The sequence below is a fragment of the Equus asinus genome, chromosome 16, assembly GCF_041296235.1.
Source record: "Equus asinus isolate D_3611 breed Donkey chromosome 16, EquAss-T2T_v2, whole genome shotgun sequence".
NCBI classification, from domain to species: Eukaryota; Metazoa; Chordata; class Mammalia; order Perissodactyla; family Equidae; genus Equus; species Equus asinus.
In genome coordinates, this window is record NC_091805.1 from 2,347,501 (window position 1) to 2,374,603 (window position 27,103).

The following is a 27,103-nucleotide window of genomic DNA, read 5'->3' on the forward strand; positions in this document are numbered from 1 at the left end:
GGGTCGCTAAGTGCACTGCCCTGGTGATGCTCCACGTACTGCGGGCAAGGACAGGCTCGGTGGCCAGTGAGCCAGACCCGGACGAGTGAGGATCTGGGTGGTCCCGCGAGGCGCCCTCGCAAAGACCCACAGCTCCAGAGCAGCTGGATGGGTAAGCTGATGCTCTGGAACGGAGATTTCATGGTCCTGAGTCCGTGAAACTGTGTGCTGTGGGGGTTTCCTGCTTCATAGAGAGATGAAAACATTGCAGCCTATTTTTCTCTATTTTTAAAAGGGCAAAAAAGTTTTTTTCCTATCTAAAATTTTAATTTAAGCAACAGGATAAAAATAGCACTTAAACTTTGGGTTGTTTTCGTCCTTAGCCTATATATTTAAAATGTAAGAAGTAAATTGAATTAGTGACTTTTGTTATTTAAGGAAAATGAACTAATGATTGAATATTAAGGTTTTGTTTTTGTTTTTGCTTTAATATCTCCCCACTTCCAAATTCCAACTTTTAATCTGTAACCACAGTGAGAGGTAGTGAGTGCAGCCCGACAATGAAGACCAGACCCCAGTTGCTGAACGTTCCCAGTGCCTGGGCCCCCCAGGAAGGGGCTGGGCCTGCACTGCATCCTTTCATCCTCCAGCCCTTCCTGAGGGGGTCATCCCTGAGAAGACTGAAGCAGGAAGGGGCAGAGCCAGGTCTGCACCAGGACCCTCTGACCCAGCACCTAGGATGGGCTGTCCTGTGTGGAGAAGGCTGTCAGGACCAGCATATCAAAAGCCAGTAAATTTTATTCCTTTTCGGCAAAATTATTTATCAAAGAATAGTGAAGAATTTAAGCAACGAGAGATCATGTCCTCTCTCTCTTTTAAAGTAGACTTTATATTTTAGGACAATTTTAGATTTAATGAAAAATTAAGAAAAATTATAAAAAAGAAAACAGTTTTTATGTATCTTTTTCGCTACAATGTTAAGGTACGAAATTTGCAGATTTTTCACCTGGAGATTTTTTTAAGTGAAGATTTTTAAAGTTTTACTATTTTTTTTTGATAGTTGCATAACAAAAAGTAACATTTTGTTGATAAGTGGCATCATAATTTGGGGGGGTGTATAATTTTAAGCTTTTTTCCTTATTGGTTTTTCTTGTCATGTCTTCATTTCTGCCCTCATTCTGAGATCTGGTAACAGCGGCAGGATGTCCGGGAGAGGGAACACCTTGGAATCTGGAGTCAGAAGGCTCGGGTTTGAAACCCAGCTCTGTCACTTATTAGCTGGCCGGTTAATGTCTTTGAGAGTCTTCGTTCCTTCCTGTGAATTGGGAATATTGAGAACCAATCGGGTTAGAAAAGGCTATCAATGTAGCCAGTAAAGGGTGAACCAGGTGTTAGTTCTTCTGATGAGTACCCCTCACACGTGAGACGCGACTCTAGGCTAACATAGTTTATTTTATAAAGCACAGTTTATATATTCAGATACGCCATGTCTCTAGAGAATAAACTAACGAATTCAGCACGGCAATGGGTAGCGTATGGTCTTGGAATCGCAGACCTGAATTTGAATCCTGGCCCTCCCACTCGGCGGCTGTGTGACTTTGCACTTTGCCTCCTGCCTTCTCTCATTCTCAGATTCCTGATCTAAAGTGGGATAACATCATCGAAGTGACAGAGTCATTCTGGGGATTGTATCTGATGTATGTTAAGCATCTAACACAGTGCCGCCTGCCGAGCAGGCCCCAGAATCATGTCATTGTCGCTTTGGGTCTTTTGAGCTCCACCCTCCTGAGTGCCCTCCACCGTCTGAAGCTCCTCTCTGTGGGTGTTCTCAATGGGGGCAAGTCCTTATGCCCCGGGGCTTTTACTGCCAGACACGGAAGTCAGGTGTGATGAATAAAACGGATGATTATTAGAGTCACAGGACGTCAGGACGTCTTCCCTGAGCCTCCAGACGGGAGCCTCGCTTTGCTCCCTGTACTTTTTGTGACATTTACTGCCTTATAATCACTTCTTAAATGTCTGCTTACCCCACAAACTGTAAAGCTCCATGACGTGAACAATTCCAGAGACTTTAAACATCAGTAACTTGCCTGGACATCCCTGGGGTGAGATGCCCTTAGGACAAAAAGAACTGCAAAAAGAATCTTAAATGACCCACTGTAATCGTGTTGGGGGTGGTACTGTAGGCATTGTTAATTACGAGATTCTTGTGTGTATTTTGGGGGAATAAAAGCAAATTAGTAATTAAGGGTTACTGTAATTCTATAATTTCTGGAGTTGTTGAAAATTGAGACCATCAGTGTAGGAGAAAGGAGTAAAAAATCTTATAGTTTAAATTGGAAGTAGGAATATGAGATCATAATTTTTTTAAGAAAAATTTCGAACTCTGTCCACTGAAAAGGCCTAGAAACCATGAGCAACAAAGAAACAGTGAGAGCCGAGTGCTCAGATTGTGGTGCAGAAATGCCCTATCCCACGAGAAGGAACCAAGACTCCTTAGGGAAATGGCTGATTCCATTAGGGACACGGACAGTCACACTTGGATCAGGCAGCAGGGAAGCTGGCAAAGCTACCAGGTTTCCCTCAAAAGGCCCAGGAGCCAACGGGAGGAGGCTCCCGGCTAAGGATGGGGATGGTCTGAGCATCCATACGCGTAGTAATGCAATTGATTAGAACCCATCAGATCTGTTTAAAAATCGTAAGTTCATAACGATACTAAGAAAGAGAGAAAAAGAGAACACAAGAAAGAGAGAGGGAGAACATGTGAGAGAGAGAGAGAAAGAGAGAGAGGGAAAGCGAGCAAGCAATCGGTCACCACAGAAAGATGCTGGTCAACCAACTCATTATTCTGAAAAATAAAAATAAAGGGAAAAAAGTCAAGCGTGTATCTTGCCTTTTCTACGTGAATTGTACAACTGGGTAACTGAATAGAAGATGGAGGAAAGGTTCTTTTTATAAACGTATTCCAGCTGATAAATATAAATGAAAAGATAGAATGAGAATATCACCACTTGGTCTCTCTAATGAATGAATGGATCGGGGCATTTGTTAAGCTACTAACATCACAAAAGAGAGACATTGATATTATGGGTCTCCTGACGGAAGAACACTCTTTGCCAAAAAATTCCAACCTGAGAGTAGAAAGCAAGTCCCTGTTTGGGCCTGACCTCGGCGAGGAGCCCCTCTGGTGGCTTCCTGACGTGACTGAGCACTGCCACCTCTTCTGCTTTTATGTCTTGTCCACACGTGCAGTCGTTTCGCAGACATTGGTTCACTCGATTATTGCGTGGTTTCCTTGTATCTACTCTCGTCCTCCTCCTGTCTAATATCTACTCAGCAGCTAAGTGATATTTTAAAATGTAAGCCAGAGCATGTCACTCCTCTGTTCAAAATCTGCCAGTGGCTTCCCATTAACCCTTGAGTCAAATCAAAGGTGTTTAGCATGACCAACAAGGTCCTACAGAATCTGGTCCAAATTCATCACCTACCACTCTCTCCCCAGCTCGCTCTGCTCAGCCACATGGACCTTCTTGCTGCTTTGCTCTGAGGGAGCACATGCCCACCTCAGGACCTTTGCATAGACTATGCTCCCCCCAACATCTTTATGGCTTGCTCCCTTACTGCTTCCCAGTCTCTTCTCAAATATCTCCTCACTGGAGAGGCTTTTATTGGCTGTCCTAAATCAGCAGCAACCCTGGTACTCTCTACTCCCTTTGACCTGCTTTATTATTTTTTGTAGCGCTTATTATCACAACTGTATCTCGTATTTATTTATTAAGTATCTCTCTCCCATTAGATTGTAGGCTCTCGAGGAGGGATGTTGTTTATTTCATGTATTTCTGTGTCCCCAGTGCCTAGCGCAGTGCCTGTGACATAGTATTCAGTGAATTCCTGTTGAATGAATGAAGGAGTGCGTGCGGGAGTTGCTGTGTCACAGTGTTTTGCATCAAACGTCACAGCTTGTTGAGGACAAGGAGGACGTTTGTTAGTAAGCTTTTCATTGCAGCATCTTACATGATGCCTGGCAACTACAGATCCTCAATAAATGCTTCTTGTACTATTAAAATTATCTTTTCCCGTAATTTTTATACCTTTAGCTATAAGGACATTTCTAAAACAGAAGATTTACATTTTGTGTGTGTGTTGTCTCACTGGATTCCTGAGTTGTATTCTGTGAGATAACGTATCAAAATCAGACTCCCATAAGAAATAAAATCATTTCATCATGAAAAAATAGAGTGAGTTCTAAAGACCAGTAAGGGCACAGAAATCGAGCACGCCGGTCACTGGATGCTGTGTGGGTGAGGGAGCGTGTCACAGCCACCCGGCCTGTGGCTCTTGGTAGGAAGCTGTGTCTCTGAGACTGTGTCCGAGGAGGTGGGTGGGAGAAAAAGGACCTTTTTCAGTCACACTCTGTTGGAGCCACTAGGTGGTGCCGTTAAAGACAGTGTGGTTTCCATTTGTGGATTCAGAGGGGAAATATCTTACTAACTTCTAAAGTAAGTAGCTTCTATTTTTTATTACAACACCATCGCACGCTTATTATAGAACATGCAGTAAATGCAAATAAGCAAGATGAAGACACATTCACCCAGAATGTTTCCAGAAAGAACCACTGTTAATGACAGTACGCATTCTAATAATAATGAACAACAGTAATAATAGTGGCTTCCCTTTGTTACGTGCTTGTTATGCGTCAGACATGGCACTAATGCTTTATACTTATTAGCCTCCCAGTCTGTCTAGGAAATTCCTTTCTGTATAGCCATCTGTGGGATATAGATAAGTTATATAGTTACATATATATTGATAAGTATATCATATTTATTAGCTTTTATTTGATAATTTGGCACATAGTAGATGTTCAACAAATATTATTTGAATGAATTCTTGAGAAGTTAGTGACATAATTCTTGAAAAGCATCTGGCCCAGAGAGTCATTCAATAAACAGTAGCTACATATTGCTGTATGTATTAACACTAATTAGTTTACAAAACAACCCTGTAAACGTTCTTTGTTGAAGGTGCCCCTAAGAGAGCTGAGCTCGGTTGGTTGAGTGACCCAGTAACAATAAGAAGTCCAAACTGAGCTTCTCATTTGGGATTTTCCCCCTTTGTCCTCCTGCACCTGGTCTAAAGGTTTGCTTTGAGCTCAGAGAGCTGTGCCCCAGGCTGGTGTAAGTGTGAAAAGTGAAGCCAGCCTGGAATCCCGCGCTCCCGAGTGACCGCTCTCCGGGGTCACACTGTCCATGGGGCTCACAGAAACAAAAGCTGGTGCTGGGGCTGGCTCAGGACAGCTGTCTCCACAGAGTCTCCTGGAATGTCTACGCGGGGAGATGAGCCTGTTTTCCTCTTGCCTAGGTCTCCACCCGCTTCTCTCCCTGACTGCTGTTGTTTCCACACCATCTGAGGTTACTTTAAATTGATTTAGCAAGACACTGAACCTGACGTGTGGTCAGGCAAAGAGACAGAGAGATAATGATGGCTTTGCCTTCCAGAAGCTTTCTGACTAGTAGGAAGGGTAAGAGAAACATCTCCAAGATGAGGGACTCCTTCCAAGGCTCCTGACTTCCACTCAGAAAAGTAGCGAGTTTCTCAGCGTGTGATAAGGGGCCGTGTGCTCCAGTTTCACCTGCAGTGTTTGTTAAACGTGCATCTCACAACCAGTGGATCTGAATCTCTGGATGCGGAGGGGAGTCCTTGGGATCTGTGTTTACAACAGGCATCACAGGCCCTTCTCAGCACACTGAAGTTTGAAGATCACTGTGCAGCCTCCCAAGATGACGGCAGATAATAATGGAGACTGAAAGGAACAGAGAGTGTATGTTTGACGTGCCCACTCCATGCCAGACTCTTGAGGAATCAATCACCTCATGTCTTTTGATTCCTCTCAAGAATACTTTGAGAAACTATCATCGTCACCATCATTCCCTTTCTTAGAGATGAAGAAGCCGAGGTACAGAGAGGTTGAATAACTTGCCCAACATCACACATAGGAAGTAGCAGAACCAAGATTTGTGTCCCTGTGGTCTGACTCAAGAGTCCCTGCTTTTAATCACCAAAGTCAACCGCCTCTCATAGACGGCGGCTGTCACAAAGGCCTCGAAGAGGCCTGGACAGGTGCAGGATGCCCAAGGAAGAGCACAGGCAAAATGATTTATCTCGAAATGCAGCAACCATCAAGAACTACTGGTTCTCAGTCGGCCTTTAAAACTAGATTATATGGTATTGTTTTTATTCTTCCAAAGTCACATGAGCAGTTTTTACAAAGAGCATAACAGCAATCTACTGAGCACCTTTTCTGTGTAATGCCGTTGATATGCATTATCTCGTCAATCCTTGTGACAACTCTGAAATAACGTTTGACTCCATTTAGAGATACAGAAAGTGTTCTTAGAGAATGAAAGTCATTTTTCCCAAGGACACATAGTTATTAAGTGGTAGAATCAGGTCTGTTTTTACTCCAACATCTGTTGCATCAACGAAAGTGGGTTCAGCGACGAGTAACAAACAGTGCAAAATGGTGTGAACAATGTAGGAAGGGATCCTCACGCATCAGCAAGTCCCGAGGCAGGATGGCTTTGAGGCTCGGTTAATTCAGAGGCTCAATGATGTCATCAAGGTCTATTCAACCTTGCATCAGCCCAGGTTTGGGCAATTTATGGGTTGAATTGTGTCTCCCCCTTAAAAAAGATATGTTGAAGTCCTAACCTCAGTACCTCTGAATGTGATCTTATTTGTAAATAGGGTATTCACAGAGATATCCAGGTTAAAATGAGGTCATTAGGGTGGGCTGTCATCCAATGTGACTGGTGTTCTTTTTAAAAGGGGACATTTGGACACACACAGAGGGAAGACAATGTGAAGACACGCAGGGAGAAGACAGCCATGTGGCTGGAGTGATGCCCCCACAAGCCAGGGGCCACCAAGGACGCTGGAAGAGGTGAGGAGGACGCTCCCCTGGAGCCTGCAGAGAGAGCACGGCTCTGCCGACACCTTGATTTTGGACTTCCAGCCTCCAGAACTGTGAGACAGTACATTTTTGTGTTGTCACCCAGCTTGTGGTACTTTGTTACGGCGGCCCCTGGAAGCTAGTCCAGCATTGCTTCCGCCATTGCTGGTATTGGTTCAACCTAAGGTTGGCAGCAGGTGGCTGTGAGACTTTCAGGGGCCACATCCAGACAACAGAGTCCCCAGAAGAAAGAAGACACCACTTCTTTGGTTGTCAAGAAAACTCTTCTCTGAAGGAGCCCCAGCAGACTTCTCTCCCACTTCACTGGTCAGAGCCCCAGCCCTCTTGTCAGACGCCCTACTGGAACAGGATGGCCCGTGACCGGGCAGTCCCACCCTGAGACGCAGGCAGTCAGATTGTCCTGAGGTGCACGGCTATGCGTAGGAGAAGTGGATTCCTGAGCAAATCAGGCTTGTCAGGAAGGAAGACGGATGGGGAGGAGGAGCGCTGGGTGGACCACCCGCAGTGTCCGTCATATTCTAGACTGTGTCCGTTATGCTGTGGCCGCCTTTGCTTTGTCCCAGTGTCTCTCCATGGGATGAGAATGATCGCTTTTGTTTTACTCGGAGGCAGGAGAAGTGAGTTTGGATTTATGAGTGAATTTGATTTACAGAAATATCGTCCCATATAGAACCTGCAGCTCATGCTGGAATCAGTGCCCAGGACACGTGGACTCTCAAATGGCAGGTCCAGTCATCCCCCCTTATCTGCGGTTTCGCTTTCTGTGGTCTAGTTACCCACGGTCAATGGCTGTCCGAAAATATTAAATGGAAAATTCCAGAAACAAACAATTCATAAGTTTTACATTGCTCACTGTCCTGAGTACCATGATGAAGTCTCCCGCCGTCCCACTGGGGACGTGACTCATCCCCTTGTCCCTTGGATCCTCACCGTATACGCCACCTGCCTGTGAGTCACTTAGTAGCTGTCCGGGTTATCAGATCGACTGATGGGTATCACAGTGCTTGGGTTCTAGGAACCCCTATTTTACTTAATGATGGCCCAAAGCACAAGAGTAGGGTCATAGCGATTCACCTATGCCAAAGAGAAATTGTTGTTGTTAATCTCCTACTGTGCCTAATTTGTGAATGAAACTTTCTCATAGGTCTGTGTGCATAGGACCAACAGCCTAGACAGGGTCGGCACTCCCCGAGCTTCCAGCATCCACAGGGGGCCTTGGAATGTACCCCGATAGATAAGGGGAGGGGGTGACCATATCTGGCTCCATAGGGGTGATTTACCACGTGCAGTCTTTTGCTCTTTCAGCACCGATTTTTGTGAGGCGGTCCTCTTGGGAGGGAGGGCTCATGGTTTCTTTTGGAGCTAGGATCTCAGGAGTAATTAGGAGGACACCTCCATCCTCATGGGCATCTTACTTCTGCTTTGCTGTAGGACGTCAGAGGTACCACTGCCTGTATCCTGCACTCAGGCCGTCCCACGGTTTCCCTGAGGCCCCTCCTGCTGGGTGCCTCGTCTCTTAAAGCAGATCCATTCCTTAATGCAAACGTAAGGAATGCAAAATCCATTAAAGAGTCCTGAATATGTTGGGGGAAAAATATGACAGGATAAGTATGATGTAATTTAAGTATTTTGGCACAGCAAATGGAAAGAAATTACATTTCCTATTATCTTCCAACGGTTATTGAAAATGAGATGAAATATATTCTATACTCCCCCAAAAGTCAAGTTTTTTTTTCCTTAAATGCAATTTTTCCCGCAGTTTGTTCATTTGGTATGCATTCCCCTCCTTTCACGACATGGAGGCATTCTGTTATGAAACATTCAATGAAAAAAAATGGACAAAAAAAGTATACTACTTCTTTAAAATATATTGCAAGAATACTCATTTTCAGCTTTTTATTGCAGCGCTAGCTGGTATTCTTGCATGCAGTTTTGTAATTTATTCTGAACATTCTACTTAAACCTTTTTTCAATAGCATGATTTTATTAGAGTCAGCTCACTGGACTTTCCCAAAAAGGTATTTAAGATCAAATAAAACCAGTGCTTGGAAAAATATCATTACAATATGAAAGCAGTTACAAAAACATTAGTACTGCAAAGTTTTATTTCAAATGGCTGAGCTTGCTGTACCCCGGGTTATGGCACTTCTACTTCTGCAGACACACTTACCGGGGAAATGGGAAAAACTGTCATCTTAGCAGTTTTTGCACATAGTGGGGGCAGTGGGGGAGAAGAAAAGGGTATAAAAATTTAAGGTGAGGCAGCAAAATCTTTAGGCACTGGCACCAATGGTAAAGTAGATTTCCCTCAGTCCTCCACCCACCTTCCCATCCGCGCCCCCGCCCCAGCCCTCTGCTCTTCACCTGCCCTGGTGGGTGTGCCACGACTCTTGCGATTGGTCTTCTACCCAGAGACAAAGTGCCAGTGTCTCTGAAATGTGGAAAGTGCCTTTTGGAAATCTGAGTGGATTGGTTATTGAATTAAATGCATCAGAGTCTGATATTCCTTTTGGGGTTTTGTTCCACAGCTAATAAACTCTTGTCAACATGGTGTCTCATGGGTCAAGTGATGTCTTTTAGCACCTCGTCCGGCCAGGCGCAAAGTCCACATGTGAAGGGTTAGCCTCGAAGCGCCTTCCCGGGGGAGCCTGGCAGGCCTTCGTGAGTCCTCAGGCTCCGGTGGTGAGCACTCCGTGGCTCTTGTCCTCTCTCAAATGAGCTCCCCACGGCCATCCCCACACTCACCTCGAACCAGGCCAAGGAGCGAGCCAGCACCTGCTCTCATTTAACTTCATAACCGAGCACCAAAGACAAGTATTTCTCTCGTTCAGTTGTGAATATGCCTGTCCCTTCCCCGGTAACTGAGAGCTCTTGTGGCTGGAACCCAGCGCGCAGTGGGCGAGAGTCGGCCATGCCCAGGCTGCAATTCGATGGGCTTTTTTTTTGCTCAAGGAGATTGCTTTCAATTAAAATCTCATGTTTATCAGGAAAAGAGTGTCATGGTTGGGATATCCAAGCGGCTGCTGGATCAGGTGTCTGTATTTTAGAGAAAGCAATCCACTATTGACTGTGCAGCACAAGAGCGACGTTCAGCGAAGGCAAAATAAATCAGCATTTTTAGACATTGGTATTTTCACGTGGGTGATTATTAATCCACACGCAGCTCTATTACACAATGTTTCCCTCATGCCTTTTCCTCCAAGCGTCAAATCCACGGCAAAGCACCCACATCCCTTAAGTTTGCAGATGAGGTGGTTTCCATGTGGACTTTCAAATGCGACTTTGAAATTGCGAGTTACTGTTCGTCTTACTTTTCTAAGGAGAAATATGCTTAAAAAGTAAAGTCTTTATTGCTTCTTAAAAGGCCTAGCACTCTGTGATAAATTCTCATATTTTGACTGTTAATATGTTTGAATGAAAATTATTTATACATTTGGGTGAGGTTGAGTGGTTTTCATTTGATTGCTGCCTCTGGAAATGAAAGCAGAGTAGCAGGAAATTTACATGTCACGCTGTGATGTATATCCAGATTATGAGATGATTGCGCGGCAGACGGACCCCAAGTAAAATCATTCCCATCAAACTGTGACAACTGCAATTCCTGACAAGGCCTCTTAGTTTTGGGGGCTATTATCATTGTACAAGAATATAATCTATTGACAGCAGGGCTGTTTAATACATTTAAAGGCAGACAGTGGAAGAAATCTTAACTGTTTTCATTCGCCACTGCACAAGGGTGCAGATCAAACGTGAATTATATTTAAAAATATGCACGTATGATGATAAGATGCATGACATTCATCAACCTGTTTAGTCATGGTTAGGCTGAGGTGGGGAAAAGCCAATATCGCCGCCATATGCAGTCTGAAATAGAGACGTGAGACTGGGGATTCTCTCAGGCCCGGGCAGAGTGAGCAGACGGGGAGATGTTCTTCTTCACCCCCACCTGTCTGAGCGCCAGGGTGGTCCGCGGTGGCAGCAGCAGCAGCAGCAATGGCTCAGGAGGGTCTCTGCACGGTCACCGTGCGGCCTCTGTCCTGGCCTTTCTGTCTACTGCACGTGCTCACGCCTACTCTGCGGAGCTGTGTGCGCTGTGGGTGAGGTGGACATGGGCGGATGGGGGCCCCTACAGAGGCTCAGAGTTAGGGGGACACGTGTGTGCTGATAGAACCAGAGTGAAAACGGGCCTCGGCGTGGGGAAGGGTCCCAATGCCTGAGTGTGGAATCGCTCAGCCTCCTGGTCCCAATTACGTGAATGGGGTGTTGGTGGAGAGGCCGCCTGGCTCTCCATCCCACAGGAGCGCAGGTGGCGACAGGGCTGCTTCAGCTCTCCCACGGGGAGTGACATTTACGTCCCCTGTCAACAGGGCTCGGCGTGGTCCCTTTTTAGGAGAACACTCTGGCATAGCCGTGAGGGGCGGTATGTTTTCTTTGTGAAGGGCTGAGAATAAGCCACTGGGAACATCTTAAATTCCCAAGTTTGTGAAGACTCTGCAAACCACAGTGCAGAATTCAGTCATTTAATAAAACAAAAGATGTTCCAGGGCAGTTTTTTAAGAAAGGGAATGAAGCGGCCTGATGAGTTAACGGTATTCTCCCTGGAGGGGTTAGTTCATCAGCTAATATTCAGTTCCTAAGGTACAAACGACTTTGCATGGAGACAGTGGCAGGAAGAACAAAGGAGGCAGAAAAGGGTAAAACGTCCAAGTGTCAGCTCGATGGCCAGAAACTCCGGGTCTTCTGTCCCTCTCCACCGCTTTGGAAAAGAAAATGCTCGAAGAAGCTGCACTGCCTGTCTTTCTCCTTAAAACCGGAACTACTAAAGTGAACGGAAAGTTATTTTTAGTGCCCATTCCGAAGGTTAATCATGACAAGAGGCCCTTGTCCTTTGAAAGGCTGTGTGAGTCTCTCCTGAGAGAAGCAAGGAGGGTCCCCAAAGGGCATACAACACTGAGGCCTGGTGCCACTTGGAGCTGCCAGGCCAGGACCAGAATGAACCTGTCGGCATGGCCCAGGGGGACCTCAGAGTGATGGTGGCAGCCCGGGAAGGGACTAGCGACCTCACTCAGAAGAAGAGAGAGCAAACCGGCCTCTTTGCTGTGCAGGGCGGCTGCCGTTGACCCACACTGGGACGAGGCGGGCGGCGTCTCTGAGCGTGAGGTGGGGCCTCCCTGTGGGTGATCACTGCGGCTTCACATCAGCAAGCGTTTCGGGACAGCCTCCTGTGTGCAGACTGCGCTGGGCCTTGGCGTCTTCCCTTGTCTCACAGGGCTTGTGGCTTCTGTCATGGGAGATGGGTGAGGGGGCAGGAGAATCTGGGAAGGACCTTTTGGTTTAGTCATTGCAGCCTTTGAAGCATCTAGCAGGGTCTGTGGCACAGCATAAGCATGCAATACCGTGTTTTAATGAACTTTTTATTTTAAAAGAGTTTTAGATTTATGGAACAATTGCAAAGATGGCACAAAGTTCCCATATAACCCACACCCAGTTACCCTATTATCAACATCTTATGTCAGTGTGGTGCATTTGTTACAATTAATGAACCGATATTGACATGTTCTTATTAACTAAAGTCTCTACTTTAGTTCCTTTGTCTTCACCGAAGTCCTTTTTCTGTCCCACCGGCCCATCCAGGATCCCACATTCCGTTTAGTGGTGTCCTCAGCTTTCTTGACCGTGACAGTTTCTCAGACTGTACCGGTTTGGATGAACTTGGCAGTTCTGAGGAGTACTGGTCAGGCATCTGTGGAACGTCCTTCTGGCTGGGATTGGACTGTTTTTCTCACGACGGCACTGAGGTAGTGGCTGGGGGGAGCAAGCGCAGAGGTGAGGTGCCATTTTCATCCCATCGCATCGAGGGGATGCTGTCAGCAGGGCTGTTGAGGCTGGCCGTGATCACCTGGCTCAGGGGCGACTGGCAGGTGTCCCCCAGCCCTTTCCGGGCTGTTCTCCGTGTGTAGCCCACCGTTCAGAGCGCAGGCAGTTAACCCAACCTTGGCCCATCAGATGGCCTCCTCCAGGACTCTGGGGTTGGGGTTCAGAGGCCCGTCCTCTCCTGGGGTTGCCTGAACCAGGTGAGGAGGGGTGGGGCGCATCTCCTGCCTGGTTCGCGGAGGAGCAAGGAAAGCTGGGTCTGAGGAGAGAGACCGGTGCAAACAGAGAGGGTGAGGACAACGGAGCCGCCGGAGAGGGGAGGGGATCCGCCTGGTGTGTGGAGCTTTCTGGAACTTAGTTCTGTCCCTCGGGAGACCCACCCGCAGTTTCCGCGTGGGGTTCAGCGAGACACTGCATAGCTTACATGACCTCCGCGCCCCCTGTTTAAAAGATACTTTGCGTGGTTCTTGGTGACTCATAATTAACATGATCTAAGATGATTTCAGATAATTTTCAAACAGGCGGGCCTGCTTTTCCGCCCTCCTCCCGGCTCTGGCCCGTGCGCGAGGTACTGGGGCCTTGGCCTCGCCGCGTCCAGACCAGATAGAAGCCGCGCTCTCCCCCGCGGTCCGGCCCTCAAGGGAAGGGACGCGGCGTGGTCCCCGAGCGGGGATGGGGGCCGATCCCGTGCGCGTGCGATGCTCCCGCGTCTGCGGCGGGTCCTGCGCCCCGGGGCGCTCCCACACCCCGGACGGTCTCCACCCCACGGGCGGGTCTCGTCGTCTTCCAGTCGTTCCTTTATCTCAAACCAGAACACAGTTTCATTCTTTACACCCACGGTATTGGGGGCAGGGCTTGGTACACAGAAGGCGCCCAATACTTGTTTGATGAATAAGACACGGATTTACTATTCAGTTCAAATGCTTTTAGGTGCTTCCCGTCGTGTTTTAAGGATAGGACTCCAATTAGAGGTGAAAAGATAAATAGAAGGGAATAGCGCCCGACAGTTCGAGCGTGTTTTCCATGCTTTGTGCAGCTGAGCTCTCAGCGCGGGTGGGAGGCGGGACGGCGGGCTGTCGTCGTGTCTGCCGGACGTGGACGTGGAGTCTGACTGTCCGAGGCCGCGCGACCCGCACGTGGTCACCCGTCCGGGAGGGGCGCACGTGGAGGCCTCACCCTCCACACCTCAGCGCATCTGGGAGGGGCTGTCTGCGGACGCCTCGGGTTAGGATGCGGCTGGGCCGGAGCCGCGGCTGCGCAGGGCAGGCGGGGAAGAGGGGCGCCTGCCTGCGGGGAGGGGGTGGGGGGCGCGTCCAAATCGCGGCGTGAGGCTTATTTTCACAGCGCGGTAGGGGGCCCCGTCTCGGCTGAGCGGAATCCTGTGCAACCCAAGTTCAGCTCAGCGGAGTTCATCACCAGCGGAGACTTACAAATGTGTCTGCGCTCCCACCTATTGAACGCCCCGCGAGTGTGAGCATCAGGTTATTCGGCTGTGAAATAATAGCAACAAAGTTAGTTATGTTTAATTTAACTGTTGAATGGAGGTTCGGCAATTTGGGACCGACGCCTCGGTGAGGAATGGAGAATGGGCGGACCGGACAGTCAGCTCCCTGCTCCTAACAGCCCGGGGTCCGCCGAGGGAGGGGGCCGGTCTGTGCCCCCCAGCCTGCCGGTCAGCGTCAGCTCCGGCGCACCTGTCCCGGCCCTTCCGCCGTCCCAGCCTCCTCCAGGGGAGAGCAAACTGCAGACGATGGCAGGTCCCAAAGCCCGGGGAGGAGCCCTCTGAAAGCCAGGAAGAGTGAGGGTCCGCTCCCTTTCCTTGTCTGAGATACTTCTCCAGGAGGACAGTTTAAGTAATCTTGTCCTCATAGGCTGACATGGTGCAGAGGGTGGCTGAGGAAGAAGGAGGTGCTAGGTGCAGGGATGTACCCCGACGCCGAGAAGTGTTGCCTGCCTTCTGTTGCGCAGTGTCTAATGACAGGGTTCCCCCGCCCTCCCTCCCTTCCCTGTTTCTGATTTTCCGTGATTCCTGATTTCCATGATTGCCACTGAATGGGAGTCGAAAGGACATTCTTGGCATTTGGGGTCTTCATTGTACAGCTTTCGAGTCCATCAGAGGCCGTTTGCCAGCCTTGGCCCTGGCCCCCCAAAGCCAAAAGCACCACCCCCCATAAACGTTATGACAGCCAAAATCATCTCTGATTAAGAAACTCTCTGATTAAGAACCACTGTTGTCCATCCGGCCAGTTTTCCCAAACTAGGAAGAAAAGGAGGAAAGAGTCCTTATGAAGGTTCTCACGATTTTTATTTAAAGAGCTGAGAATCAAAGGGAAGGGAATTAACATGATAGGATGAGAAAAGTGCCCAATTTCCCTTGCCTGCCTCAACCCTACAGGCTGAAAAAACAAAATATCCACTTTTCCGGATGTCTTTGCACCTAGCATTGGTCACAGACAGAGTCTGGTCAAGGATTCGTAAGTGGAGGTCTGCTGAGGGTGCAAAGGCCTTGGCTTTTCTTGATAAATGGGAAGGACAGGAATGGCACATCCTTTCCTTCTTCTTCCTGACTTGCACGTAAATGGGATGGCAGGAGCTACAGCAGTTATATTGCAACCATGAGGAAAAAGCTAATTGAAGAAATGTCAGCAACTGCCTATCTTCAGACTTCTTGTTATGTGAGAAAAATAATCTATTTGTTTAAGCTGCCCAAGTCCTACTGTCAGTAGCAGCAGAAGGCATTTCTGTCTGGCATAGCACTGTTTAAAATATTTATAGAAGTTAAGTAATAATATGGAAGCATTTTTACAATTTAATATTGGTGAAAAAGCAGGATGTGTGTGTATGTGAGAGTGTGTGTGGGTGTGTTACATATATTTGAAGCTACTGCAGCCTGTGGCGTGCTGGTGGAGGGACCGCGGAAGCACCATCCCGCTGCGCTTGTCTCCCTCGTGGGTGGGCGCCGGGCTGTTGCAGAGCTGCTGGTGAACCAGAGGAAGTCGGCACTGTCCTCGTGTGTGAGGGGCCCTCAGTGGAAACGGGGCCAGTGAACGATGAGTCCTTCCTTCCTGCATCCACTGCAAGCGTTTGCTGGGGCCACAGGCCAGGTTCCGCGCACGGCTGTGATGGGCCCCACACGCCCACGGCCCCTGCCCTCGTAGGACGCACGGTTTACTAATGGAAAGTCACTTATCAAATAACCACACAAACGTCCCACTTCAAGTGATGACTAAACCTGTGAAGGGACAGTAGAGGGAGCCGTGAGAGGGAGAAATCTGAGCTAGTGTGAGACATCCCTGAGGAAGCCTCGTTTGAGCTGAGGTCTGGGGAGCTAACTAGGACAAGTAGGGAAGAAGAGAGTTCCAGGCAGAGGCGTTTGCAAAGGCCCTGGGGCCAGAGGGAGCATGGCCTGTCTGAAAGAGCTGAGGAGTCCTGGAGCGCAGAGCAGGAGGGCGTGAGCGGGTGGGATGACGCTGGGGGCCAGGGTGTGCAGGGGGGCAGGGCGTCCCGGCTTCAATCCGGGAGCCATGCGATTTGCTTTGATTTGCAATGATTACCACATCTTCAGCTATTGCTAACTGGGAGGCCCCACGCGAAGAGTTCACAAACTTAAAAATTTTTTTCGGGGCAGTCCAGGGGCAGAGTGGTCAAGTTCGCACGCTCCGCTTGGGCAGCCCAGGGTTTCCCCGGTTGGGATCCTGGGCGCAGACATGGCACTGCTCATTGGGCCATGATGAGGCGGCGTCCCACATGCCACAATTAGAATACACAGCTATGTAGTGCGGGGCTTTGGGGAGGAGAAGAAGAAGAAGAAGAAAAAAGAAGATGATTGGCAACAGACGTTAGCTCAGGTGCCAATCTTAAAAAAAATTTTTTTTTCATTGAATGCTCACAACAACCCTAGGGGGCAGAGACTATTGTCATCCCACTTTACAGACTGAGGCTCAGAGAGGTTAAGTGGCTTACCCCATGTCACACAGCTAACCAGTAGTGAACCCAGTACTTGAACTGAGCTCTGGCTAATGCCAGAGCCCTTTCCTCGTCACTAAGCAACACTGCCTCCCCCCACAGAAGGAGCTGCGTCCTCAGCGTGAAAAGAGAAGCTGGGCAGCAACCTCCTTGAAGGGCTCCCTGTGCTGGGGGCTCTTGAGTTGTCAGGAGGGACGATGCTTGAGGCTGTTTGGACCCTGGAGGAGGCATTTTCTCCTGGTCCCCTTCCCTAGAGAGCTGGGGTGACCTCTGTCCACCTTCCTGGTGCGGCTCATCCCCTCACAACTGTGTTCTCCTGGGGATGCCCTCCTTCCTGCCGTCCTTGGGGAGGAGCCGCTGGTGGGGAGGCCCCTCTGGGAGCTCTCGGAGACCCTCCCCAGGCCGCTGTCCGTGCTCTCTGTCCGGTACAGGAGGAGTGCAGCTCCATTTGGGAGCTAAGGACCTGAAGAGGATGAGGCTCATGAACATGACCTTCTGCAGATCTGAGCCCGTGCCAGGGTGACCACATGGATAAGGAGCTGCATCCATTGCTACCAGATTATTGATTCTCAGGAGAAGACTGAGAGATGAAGTTCTCAGGCATCTTTCAGTTTCTTCCAGAAGTCACGGAGCAGCTGCCACTCTAAACAACCCTGAGCAGGATGAACATTTGGGGACAAGGGGTAATTTTTCTTTTTTTTCTTTTTCTTTTTTTTTGGTGAGGAAGATTGGCCCTGAGCTGACTAACATCTGTTGCCAATCTCCCTCTTTTTGCTTGAGGAAGATTCACCCTGAGCTAACATCTGTGCCAATCTTCCTCTATTTTGTATGTGGGACGCTGCCACAGCATGGCTGATGAATGGTGTGTAGGTCTGTGCCTGGGATCTGAACAAATGAACCCCAGACTGCTGAAGCAGAGGGCGCAAACTTAACTGCTATGCCACCAGGCCGGCCCCAGAAAGGGTAATTTTTAAATAAAGAAAAATGCTGTTCTCTGCAAGAAAATTTGGCCGCTAACTTCATGTGACAGGTGTAATAGACTGTGGTAGTTTTGGGGGATGCGTGGTGTGAAGTAAGGCAGGAGAGGTAATAGGCGTCCTGGCATTTATTCTTTATGTAGGAATATTTGTTCCTCAAAGTCAGACTACGTGGAATATTAGCATTTGAATAAATTATTCAACACCTTCTAGAGAAAGCAAGGGGAAAAATCTTTTCAGCCTTATAACATGGCAATCTACAAGGTAGTAGAAAAAGAAGGCTGTCATTTTTTCTTCAATTACAAAAGGCAAATATTTATTATTTATAAGTATTCGCCTTGTAGAGGCTTAACTGTTATTTATGAACCTGTTGCACACTGATTTTCAATGTAACTCATTATTTTTAGCCTTAGGGTGTTGTAAAGGCACACGGATATATTTAATGACACTCTGCTAGTCAGCGCAATTACACTGTGATCATTATGTAAAATGTGCTATTAATTAAACCAATTTCTAGTTAGAACATTCGCTTCTGCAGGGCTTAATCTTAATCTTCAGCAATCTTTCTCTCTGTTTTTCACCTATTAATTATGTGATTACTTTTTAAGTTAATATGATAGAATATGTTTTTATTTTTAAGCTTAATACTGTCAATTAGGAATATTTGTCAAATGGCTCTGGTATTTATGGGCCAAAGGTTTCTTTTTCTTGGACTGGAAAAAGGTTTAAAATGTTATTTTTGTGAAACTGAATTTTTAAAAAATAAATCAAAGTCTTATATGTTCCTTTTTCTGCATAAGCAGCATTCTTCACAAAAATCCTTATTTTCACGACTTATGAAAATACCCAGTTTCATTTTACTTGACTCATTTCAGTGTCGTGTTGGCATACTTTAAAATGTCCTTAAACATCAGACTTACATTTTCACTGGCGTTTTCTTAAAGAAATGCTGAGCAGTGATGGAGGCGAGGGCGGTGGCGGGACGCAGGCCCCTCGCAGCCTCTGCGCGGCCCTCCTCCAAAGCCGGGACCACCTCTGAGGCCGTGTTTCCCGGCACGGGGCCGGGAGGCCTGCTCCCAGCTTTACTGATGACTCTGCTGATGGAGGTTATGACAGCATTTCTAAAAAAAATTCCTTCTTCTCTCTTTAGGGTGAGCCGGTGTGGAAGGGACGCAAGGAGGAAAGGAAGGGAGCCGGCGTCACGGAGGGGGGCGACGAGAGGACGGGAGGCTCCCCTCCACGATCCTCCCCTCCATGGTCCTCCCCTCCACGGACCTCCCCTCCACGGTCCTCCCATCCACGGTGCTCCCCTCCACGGACCTCCCCTCCACGGTGCTCCCCTTCACGGACCTCCCCTTCACGGACCTCCCCTCCACGGTCCTCCCCTCCACGGTCCTCCCATCCACGGTCCTCCCATCCACGGTCCTCCCCTCCACGGACCTCCCCTCCACGGACCTCCCCTCCACGGTCCTCCCATCCACGGTCCTCCCCTCCACGGACCTCCCCTCCACGGTCCTCCCATCCACGGTCCTCCCCTCCACGGACCTCCCCTCCGCGCACCTTCGTCTCCCGTCTCCCGAGCCGGGAGAAGAGTTTTAGAAATCCGAGCAGTTGCACAGAAGACGGGCCCACCCCGGACGGGTCAGAGAGCAGATCCCAGAGGAGACACTTGAAGCGCAGGTGCAAGTCCCCACTTCTCCTCGACCTTCGCCTCCGTCCTTGAGGGGACAAGGTTCTACGGAAGACTGTGCAGGCGTTATTTTGATGAGAGTTGCAAAACCGGGGCTCGGATCAGTATTTAAATCCCTGCGTGCATCCTGCCCCTCGGCGAGGGCGAGGCCAGGTCTTCCCCATCACGATGTCCGCAGTTGGGCTCCTTGCAAAGCTTTCGGAGGGCCCGGGGGTCCTGATGGTCCCTCGGTGCCCTGATGAAATGTTTTTACTCATCTCGCTTGCTGCCTGGGGTTGACGCTGGCGGCATCGCTCGCTCGCTGCCGGCGTATTAACATGGCTGCACCTGCTTAGACCACCGAGCGTTGTAACCCAGAAGGTGGGAATCAGGGCAGTGTTATTTATGTACTTCTTTAGCCTGTCCCACACTACCAAAATTTCCACCCGACACCATCCGCTAGGCAAGGGGATTTATCTGTCAGCATGAAGCACCCAGCGAGCGGCATCAAACCCAGCCAACAGTTACTACCTTATGAAGCATCCCTGAACCTCCAGCCTTCTTTCCAAATGATTAATGTACCTTGGTTGCTGGTTTTAGTTGCAACATAGACTCCCTGTGAAAAGTTATGTGGTGTGCGTGTCAGAAGTTCTCTGGCTAATGAGGAAAGGACGGTGACAGAGGCCTGGAATTTTACAGTGGAATTTCCAAATGGAGCCAAGTTCAAAAGTCTTAAAAGAAAAGACTGATAGGGGCCGGCCTAGTGGCGTGGTGGTTAAACTCACGCTCTGTTTCGGTGGCCTAGGGTTCACTGCTCATCAAGCCACGCTATGGTGGCGTCCCACATACAAGATAGAGGAAGATCAGCACAGATGTTAGCTCAGGGACACTCTTCCTCACCAAAAAAAAAAAGAAAGAAAGAAAGAAAAAAAGACTGATAAATTGATTAAGAACTTTGTATCATAAAAAATACCATAAATAATGATAACATGGCCAAAATGTTTGCTTCACATATGACAGACAAAGGGCTAATGGTGCAATATACAAAGAGCCTTTACAAATCAATAAGAAGGCTAATAACCCAGCAGAAGAAAGGAGACAGATAAAAACATGAAAAACATAGAAAAAATGAAATGGTCAGCAAACGTATGGAAAAGATGCTCAACCTCACTCCTGTTCTATAAAAGGCAGATCAAAACAACAAAGATACACCATACTTATTGAAGAGGTAAAACTGTTACAGTTTAACAATGCTGCAATTAGAGAGAGCATGGGGAGGAGGCGTTCCCATGTGAGGTGTGTGTGTGAGTTGACCTAATCTCTTTAGATGGGGATTAGCAATAACTATCAAGGTCTGAGAGGCACACACCTGGCCTGGTTCCCTGCCAGGATGGATGTTTTCCCACAAGAAAGCAACAATATATGTGTAAAGAAATTTATTGTAGCCTAGTTTGTAACTGCTAAAAACTGGAAATACTTAAATGTTTAGGTAAATCATAGTACAGCCATGCAATGGAATACTATGCAGCTATTAAAAAGAATAAGGTTGATATATATGGAGAAATATGAAATACTTTCCAAGATGTGTGACTTTGAGCAAGTTACTTAATCTGTGTCTCAGTTTTCTCATCTGTACAATAATAAACTTCAGGAGTAAATAAAAATAAAATATAATGATTAGTAATTAAAAATGGAAACCTATAATAATTGTACTTACCTTAAAGAACTATTGTGAGGAATAGTTGATATATATGAAGTGCTTAGACTGGATGGGCAGAGTAGAGACTGTGTGTTCTAAATATTATTAATGTAGTTGTTACATATTTTTATGTGAAAAAAAGTTTTAAGAAGGTATGTAGAGTGTAAAAACGTGTAAAAAGAGAAATGCGCAGACATCTCTGAAAGATACAAGAGGAAATACTGATAGTGGTCAATCCAGGATGCCTTACATCCTTCTAGGTGAGCTTGCATTGGTTTTATAACTTAAAAAAATGCAGAAACAAAAAACAAACTGTGTGGGAATTAGGGTTTTAACCAAGGTGAAGACAAAGAAAGATGTTCTTCTGGCAGATATTGCTCATCATTCACTCATCAAAGAGCATTTGTTGGCTGGCCACTGTGTTGTAGGCTCGGTTGGAGACGGTGAATGAGATGCGCGGATGCGATTGCTCGCGAGTGCACTGTCTAGTCGGGGAGAGGCACTTAAGAAAAGTATTCCAGTTGCTGAGGGCACCCCGAGAAGGAAGTGATAAGTTCTGGTGGTAAGAGCTGACTGGGTTTTGAAGGAGGACTAAGGAGTTTTCCTGGTGAGCAGACAAAGTTGAGAAGGAAAAACTAATATATGTTGAGAGAAATCACAGTCGTGGTTGTTTCTGCAGAAGGGGACTAATTGGGACAGGAGCTCAAGGGGACTTTCTGGGGTGATGGAAGTGTCCCATATCTTCATAGGGGTGTGGGTCCCATGAGTGTATGCAGTTGTCAAAACTGAGCAAACTGTGCAATTAAGATGTATGCATTTCACTATATTTACATGTAGTGTATATGTGTAGAGTATATAGTATGATTAAAAAGAAAATAAGTGGGGGCAGGCTGACTGTGTCAGTGAATGTGTAGGCTCAGAGAGGCAAAGCGTGGCGCCAGTGTACCTGAAGAGGCGATGTCCCGGCAAGAAAAGGAGAAGCAGGACTGAACTGAGAAGGCAGAAGGGCAGGAAGGCTCTTCTTGGCTACGCAGTTCTGCGTTGTAATCCAGCCCAACTGAGGGCTTCAAACACATCTGATAGGAAGGGGGTCCACTCCCCACCTTCGAGGAGCCTCCATTCCAAAAGAGGGGGCCTTCCACTATGGAGAGGGGGGCCTTGCTCTGATTCAGGCCCCTGAGGACTTGGAACCACCCATTCCAAGGGGTCCATCTCTGCCCGCCCCTGTGGGAAGGGCTCCATCACAAGGTCTTGCTGACCTTGGCATGATGCCGGACGTGATCTGCACGTGAAGGTGGCTTGTCCTTGAATAATTTCTCCAGTACGTAAAGTACAGCATCCTTGGCTCACCTCTCAGTTGTGTGCGCACATCTTTTCGTTGCTTCTCAAATTTCATGGGTAAGCCATCATTGACCACAGTGGGGACCAACCCTCCTCTTTCACTTCTGAGCCATCCTGCACCTGGATTCCTCCCTGTGCCTCAGTGGAGTCCAAGTGTCATCTTCCAGTTTGATCCCTCCTGGTCCCTAGAGGGCTTCTGTCTGTTTGCTTTTGTTTTTAAATACACTTGATTTTTTAGAACAGTTTTAGGTTTGTGGAAAAGTTGTACAGAAAATGCAGAGTTTCCATACCTCCCCCCCCGAGTTTCTCTTATTATGAGCATCTTGCATTAGTGTGGTTTATCTGTTGCAATGGATGAATCAATAATGATACGTTATTATTAACTAAAGTCCATGGATACGTTAGGGTTTACTCTTGTGTTGTACCTTCTGTGGGTTTGGACGAATGCATATGTCCCGTCTCATACAGAACAGCTTCATGGCCCTAAAATGCCCTGTGCTCTGCCTGCTCATTCCTCCCTTCCCCCACCCCGGAACCGGGGCAACCACTGATCCTTTCACTGTTCCTATAGTTCTGCCATACAGGGTTTTTAGGTTCTTAGAAGAATTGGTAACCTTTGAAATTTGCACAGATTATCACAATATAGAGGCTTTACAATGCATCTTTTTTTCTATTTTTAGAGTCTATTCTCAAGTAGTACAAAGGAAAGGGGAATATTTGCACTACCCAGTTAATTTAGTGTGTAACAAGATATTTATTCATTCAATCACTTATTCGTTCCACAAATCAACCAATATTTGTTGTACCTTCTTATGTGCCGGGCATTGCAATATACCAAAGTCAGGCGAAATAATTTGCCCTGGAGGTGAGGGGATGCAGTGGGATGGTAAGTACCGAGTGTTAGTAAGAAGGACCCCCCCAGTTTGTTGAACATGTACCATGTGCCGCGTGGTGCGAATCCCCTTTAGATGCATTATCACATGTGATGTTCACAGCAAAACCCCAGGAGGGAGGTGCTATGATTATTCCCGTTTCAGACCCAAGAAACCAAGACTTCTCGAAAGCCTCACAAGTAGTAAACGGGGAGCTGAGACTCAGACCCCCACTCCTTCCAGCTCTAAAGCCCGAGCTCCTACCACTGCTCCACACGGCCTGAGGGTGCGGCCGCCCTGGCTTCCAGTCATCTCCTGGCTGGTTGGCCTCCGACAGACGATCCACCATCTGAGGGCCTCAGCCTCCTCACTCACTTAGCTGGGGCACCTTTTCTCCCATTTTTATCTGGAAAAATCACTTTTTTTCAAACTGTGGCTCCTGGAGAAGCTGGTCCACCTGGACTCCCACCTCCATTCCACCCCCCCAACCCCCCCGCCCCAACAGCGCTGGCTGCCCTCGCTCCCGCCACTCGGCTTGTTTGTCCCGAGAACAGTCGGCCCAGCCCGGGCCGCTCTGATTCTGGATGTCCATGCGTCTCTTACTTTACACTGATGTCCAGCATTTCACGTACAATGTCTGCCATATTCATGCATCACCTATAGATTATTTTCTTAATCTCTTTCTTTGATTCAACTCATTTTTTGTTTACTAACCCTGAGCAATAATATCCCAGCAATCATGAGTGAGAAGGGCTAGTTATCTATTTTTTCTCATGTGTATTAAGATAAATACCCAGGTGGCTGTGCTACCAAAAATGACCTCACTAGCACCAGAGGCACACACACCACGCTCAGGGGAGCTGGCTTTGCATGGACGCCTTCCTGAAGGCTGGGACGTGATCCCATTCGTCCTCTGTCCCCAGGACCTTGCGCGTGGTGTGAATGGTCGACAGTGTTTGTCAGGTAAACCAGCGGGGAGCGAGTGAGTGGACAGGATTGTGGAGATGGTCTCTAGGCTGCCATCACAGCTTTCCTGATGTTTATGGACCCTGTGGCCAGGGAGCTAGAGAGCAACAGGAAACTCCGAGTTTTAGTGACATGGCCAGTGCAGGACTGTGGAGGACTGGTCCTGGGGCGAGTCCTTGGAAGGACGAGGTGGCTCCTCAGGAGGCGTGTGCGGGCGGGCAGGCCAGCATTGCCGCGTGGAACCCAAAGAGGACACTGGCGGTTGCCCACGTGGCATGAATTTGAGGGACCTTGGGAAGGCCATCTGTCCCCACCAATTCCTTGATGGGAAGCATCAGCTTCTACCTCTTAAAGTTTTTAATTCCTTTAAAATCAACGGATCCTTGGTTGTCCTGAAGTGTGGCCCTTTTATGAGTAGGTTTGAGGGAATCTTGCTAAAGGCAAACTCAGCTCACTTCTCAGTTTCGCTCAGAGCTGGTGAACAGGGAAAAGGGAGAGAACGTTTTTCGAGTGCCAAGAAGTGTGCCAGGCAGCATGGTGGCTGTTTATGCCTTTAAAGAAACACTTAGCAGGGAGGGGAAATGACTCGTCCAGGATCCTTCTGGCCCCAAGTTGGCGGAGCTGGGATTTCAACCTGAGGCTCGTGTTCTTTCTACTATACACCACACCGGTTCCTCTAAAGCTGAGGAACGGACAGCTGCCACCCTACACTTGCAGAAAGTTCCGCCTGTCATTAAGTCCTAAATGCCTCCCATTTATAAGGAGGTTGGTAGCACGAGATAAAGAAGGTAAAATACTTAACCCAATGCCTGGCAGACAGAAAGTCTGAATAATGGGGTGATTATTTATAGTCTCAGCTGTGTTACCCACGACATAGGAATGGGATTTTGTCAGGCTCACAAACTGAGGCAATTATAGAGAAATCTTGGGCCCAGGTACTTAAGCAATAAGTATCGTTTTTGTAGCCTTAAGTTAAGCAGCCCGTTTCAAGGACATTGGTTGTTACTCTCAGTGAGATGGTGCCACTGAAGGGTTTGAGCAGAACAGGGGAGCAATTTGACTCATGTTTTAAAAGGATCACTCTTGGCTTCTGCGTCCAGATGAGGAGGAAGGGTGGACCGAGGAAGACCTAGAAGGAGTATTTATTACAAGACAGGCAAGAGGTGACGGTAGCCCTAAAAATCATGGTAGCACTGGAGATGGCAAGAAGCGGTCAGGTTCTGCTTATGTTTTGAGGGTAAAGCCAGATGGATTCCCTGAGGCCTGGAAGGTGTGTGTGAGAGAAGGAGAGACGTCCAGGGTGGCTCCAAGGCTAACGGCCTGAAAATGGAGTTGCTGTCAGCTAACTTCCTTCCCTCAGTCAGTACACCTTGAGGGAGAGAGAGAGCTGCTCCTTCCTAAGGAGGCATGTGGCAGAGTCACCGCCTACAAAGAACCGCCATTGTGGCCTCCTCAAACTGCGGGCCTGCAGAGCCGAACTCGTGAGGGCTGGAGAGACGGCGGGGGGGAACAATACAGCCCTAAACGGATTTTTTCCTGGAATTTTGGCTGCTCTCTTGCCTTTCCTCCCTGGATTTATCAGTCCTGCGCTGGGCCAGGCTCCCACCCTCATCCCCATGGTGGGGGACACCCTTCTGCCCCGGCCTGATCCTTGCAAATGTATGTTTAGGAAGCGTTTCCTCTGTAACAGTCTCGCTTGGGGTGTGTCTGGGGATTTTCTTTCCTAACTTTATTTCCAGCCTGCTTCCTTCCAGATGAGTCTGGTGAACACACTCGGGCTCACACGGAGGAGGAAGCTGTCTGAGGAAGGGGCAGGCCGCCTGCAGATGCCGGTGGCGAACTGTTTACGGTAACTCTATTTTTAATATACATTGCTGACCCTAATGATGGTCTATTGAGATGAGGGCAAGAAATGTCTGATCAAGTGGAGATTAATTTTTGACTGTGTCGCCCAGAATGCATGAAAATGCACTCCTTTTTCTATTTAGACTCCCAGGATGCTTTGATTGATTGACTAGTTTACAAATGAAGGTGATAAAATTAGGTTGAAGACCACATACATTTCTTAAAATGAGGCTGGCTGGTCGTGGAGACAATGAGGTTTGGACAGATTGTATTGCTGGTTTAGGCAATCTTCTGAGCATGTCAAGATTTATAGACCTGTACTGTAATGTTACAATTGCAGCTCACTGATATAGGTTTCTTTTCAAATTCTTTCCCATTTTATTTGAAAAAGGCCATTAGAGAGTTATAGACTATTGAAAAAGCTTTTTCTTTGCTAACCCTTAATAAACTCTTCCAAACAAGGACTACCGCATTTTTATATTAAATTTAGACCAAAATCTATAAAACATGCTACCCCAGGTTGGATAATTTGATTATTATTATCTAGATGGAGTTATGGTTCGTATTGGTTTGCAGTAATGTACATAGTAAATACAATGTAGGTTGAGATCTGTATAAGATCACAGGACACTGGGTTTTCTTCCTGTTGTTGTTGTTTCTGTGGCTCTTCTTCGGGGATTCCCAGCCAATTTTCCCTGAGATGAGAAATTAAAAAGAGAAAAAAAGAAAAGAGATCCCAGTGGTGAAATTAATGCTGCGTTGTACTGAAAACAAATTGCTATTAATATTTACTTGTTCTCATCATAATAGAGGCAAGCTCCAAATGCCTTAGGAGTTACCCAACTAATAAGATTTACCAAGGGGACCAAAAAGCATGAGAAAATACTCAGCAGAATTAGAAATAATTATTCCATTGTAAGTTATGATGTGAGAAATAATAGA

The 27,103-nt window shown here is 47.6% G+C and overlaps 1 protein-coding gene across 16 annotated transcripts in view; it reads left to right on the forward strand.

Annotated features, from left to right (window-relative positions):
• The window catches only part of ATG4C (autophagy related 4C cysteine peptidase), a 155,855-nt gene extending 135,313 nt beyond the window's left edge, over nucleotides 1–20,542 (forward strand). For 7 of the 16 annotated variants that reach the window (XM_070486415.1, XM_044748913.2, XM_070486414.1 and 4 more), the window contains one exon: nucleotides 18,920–20,542. In XM_070486415.1, the coding sequence (XP_070342516.1) occupies nucleotides 18,920–19,492 (573 nt within the window). In that variant the 3' untranslated portion in view covers nucleotides 19,493–20,542. The remainder of the gene's footprint in view (nucleotides 1–18,919) is intronic. The other 9 variants (XM_044748911.2, XM_070486420.1, XM_070486427.1 and 6 more) reach the window with 3 other exon arrangements.
• Nucleotides 20,543–27,103: the final 6,561 nt, after the last annotated feature.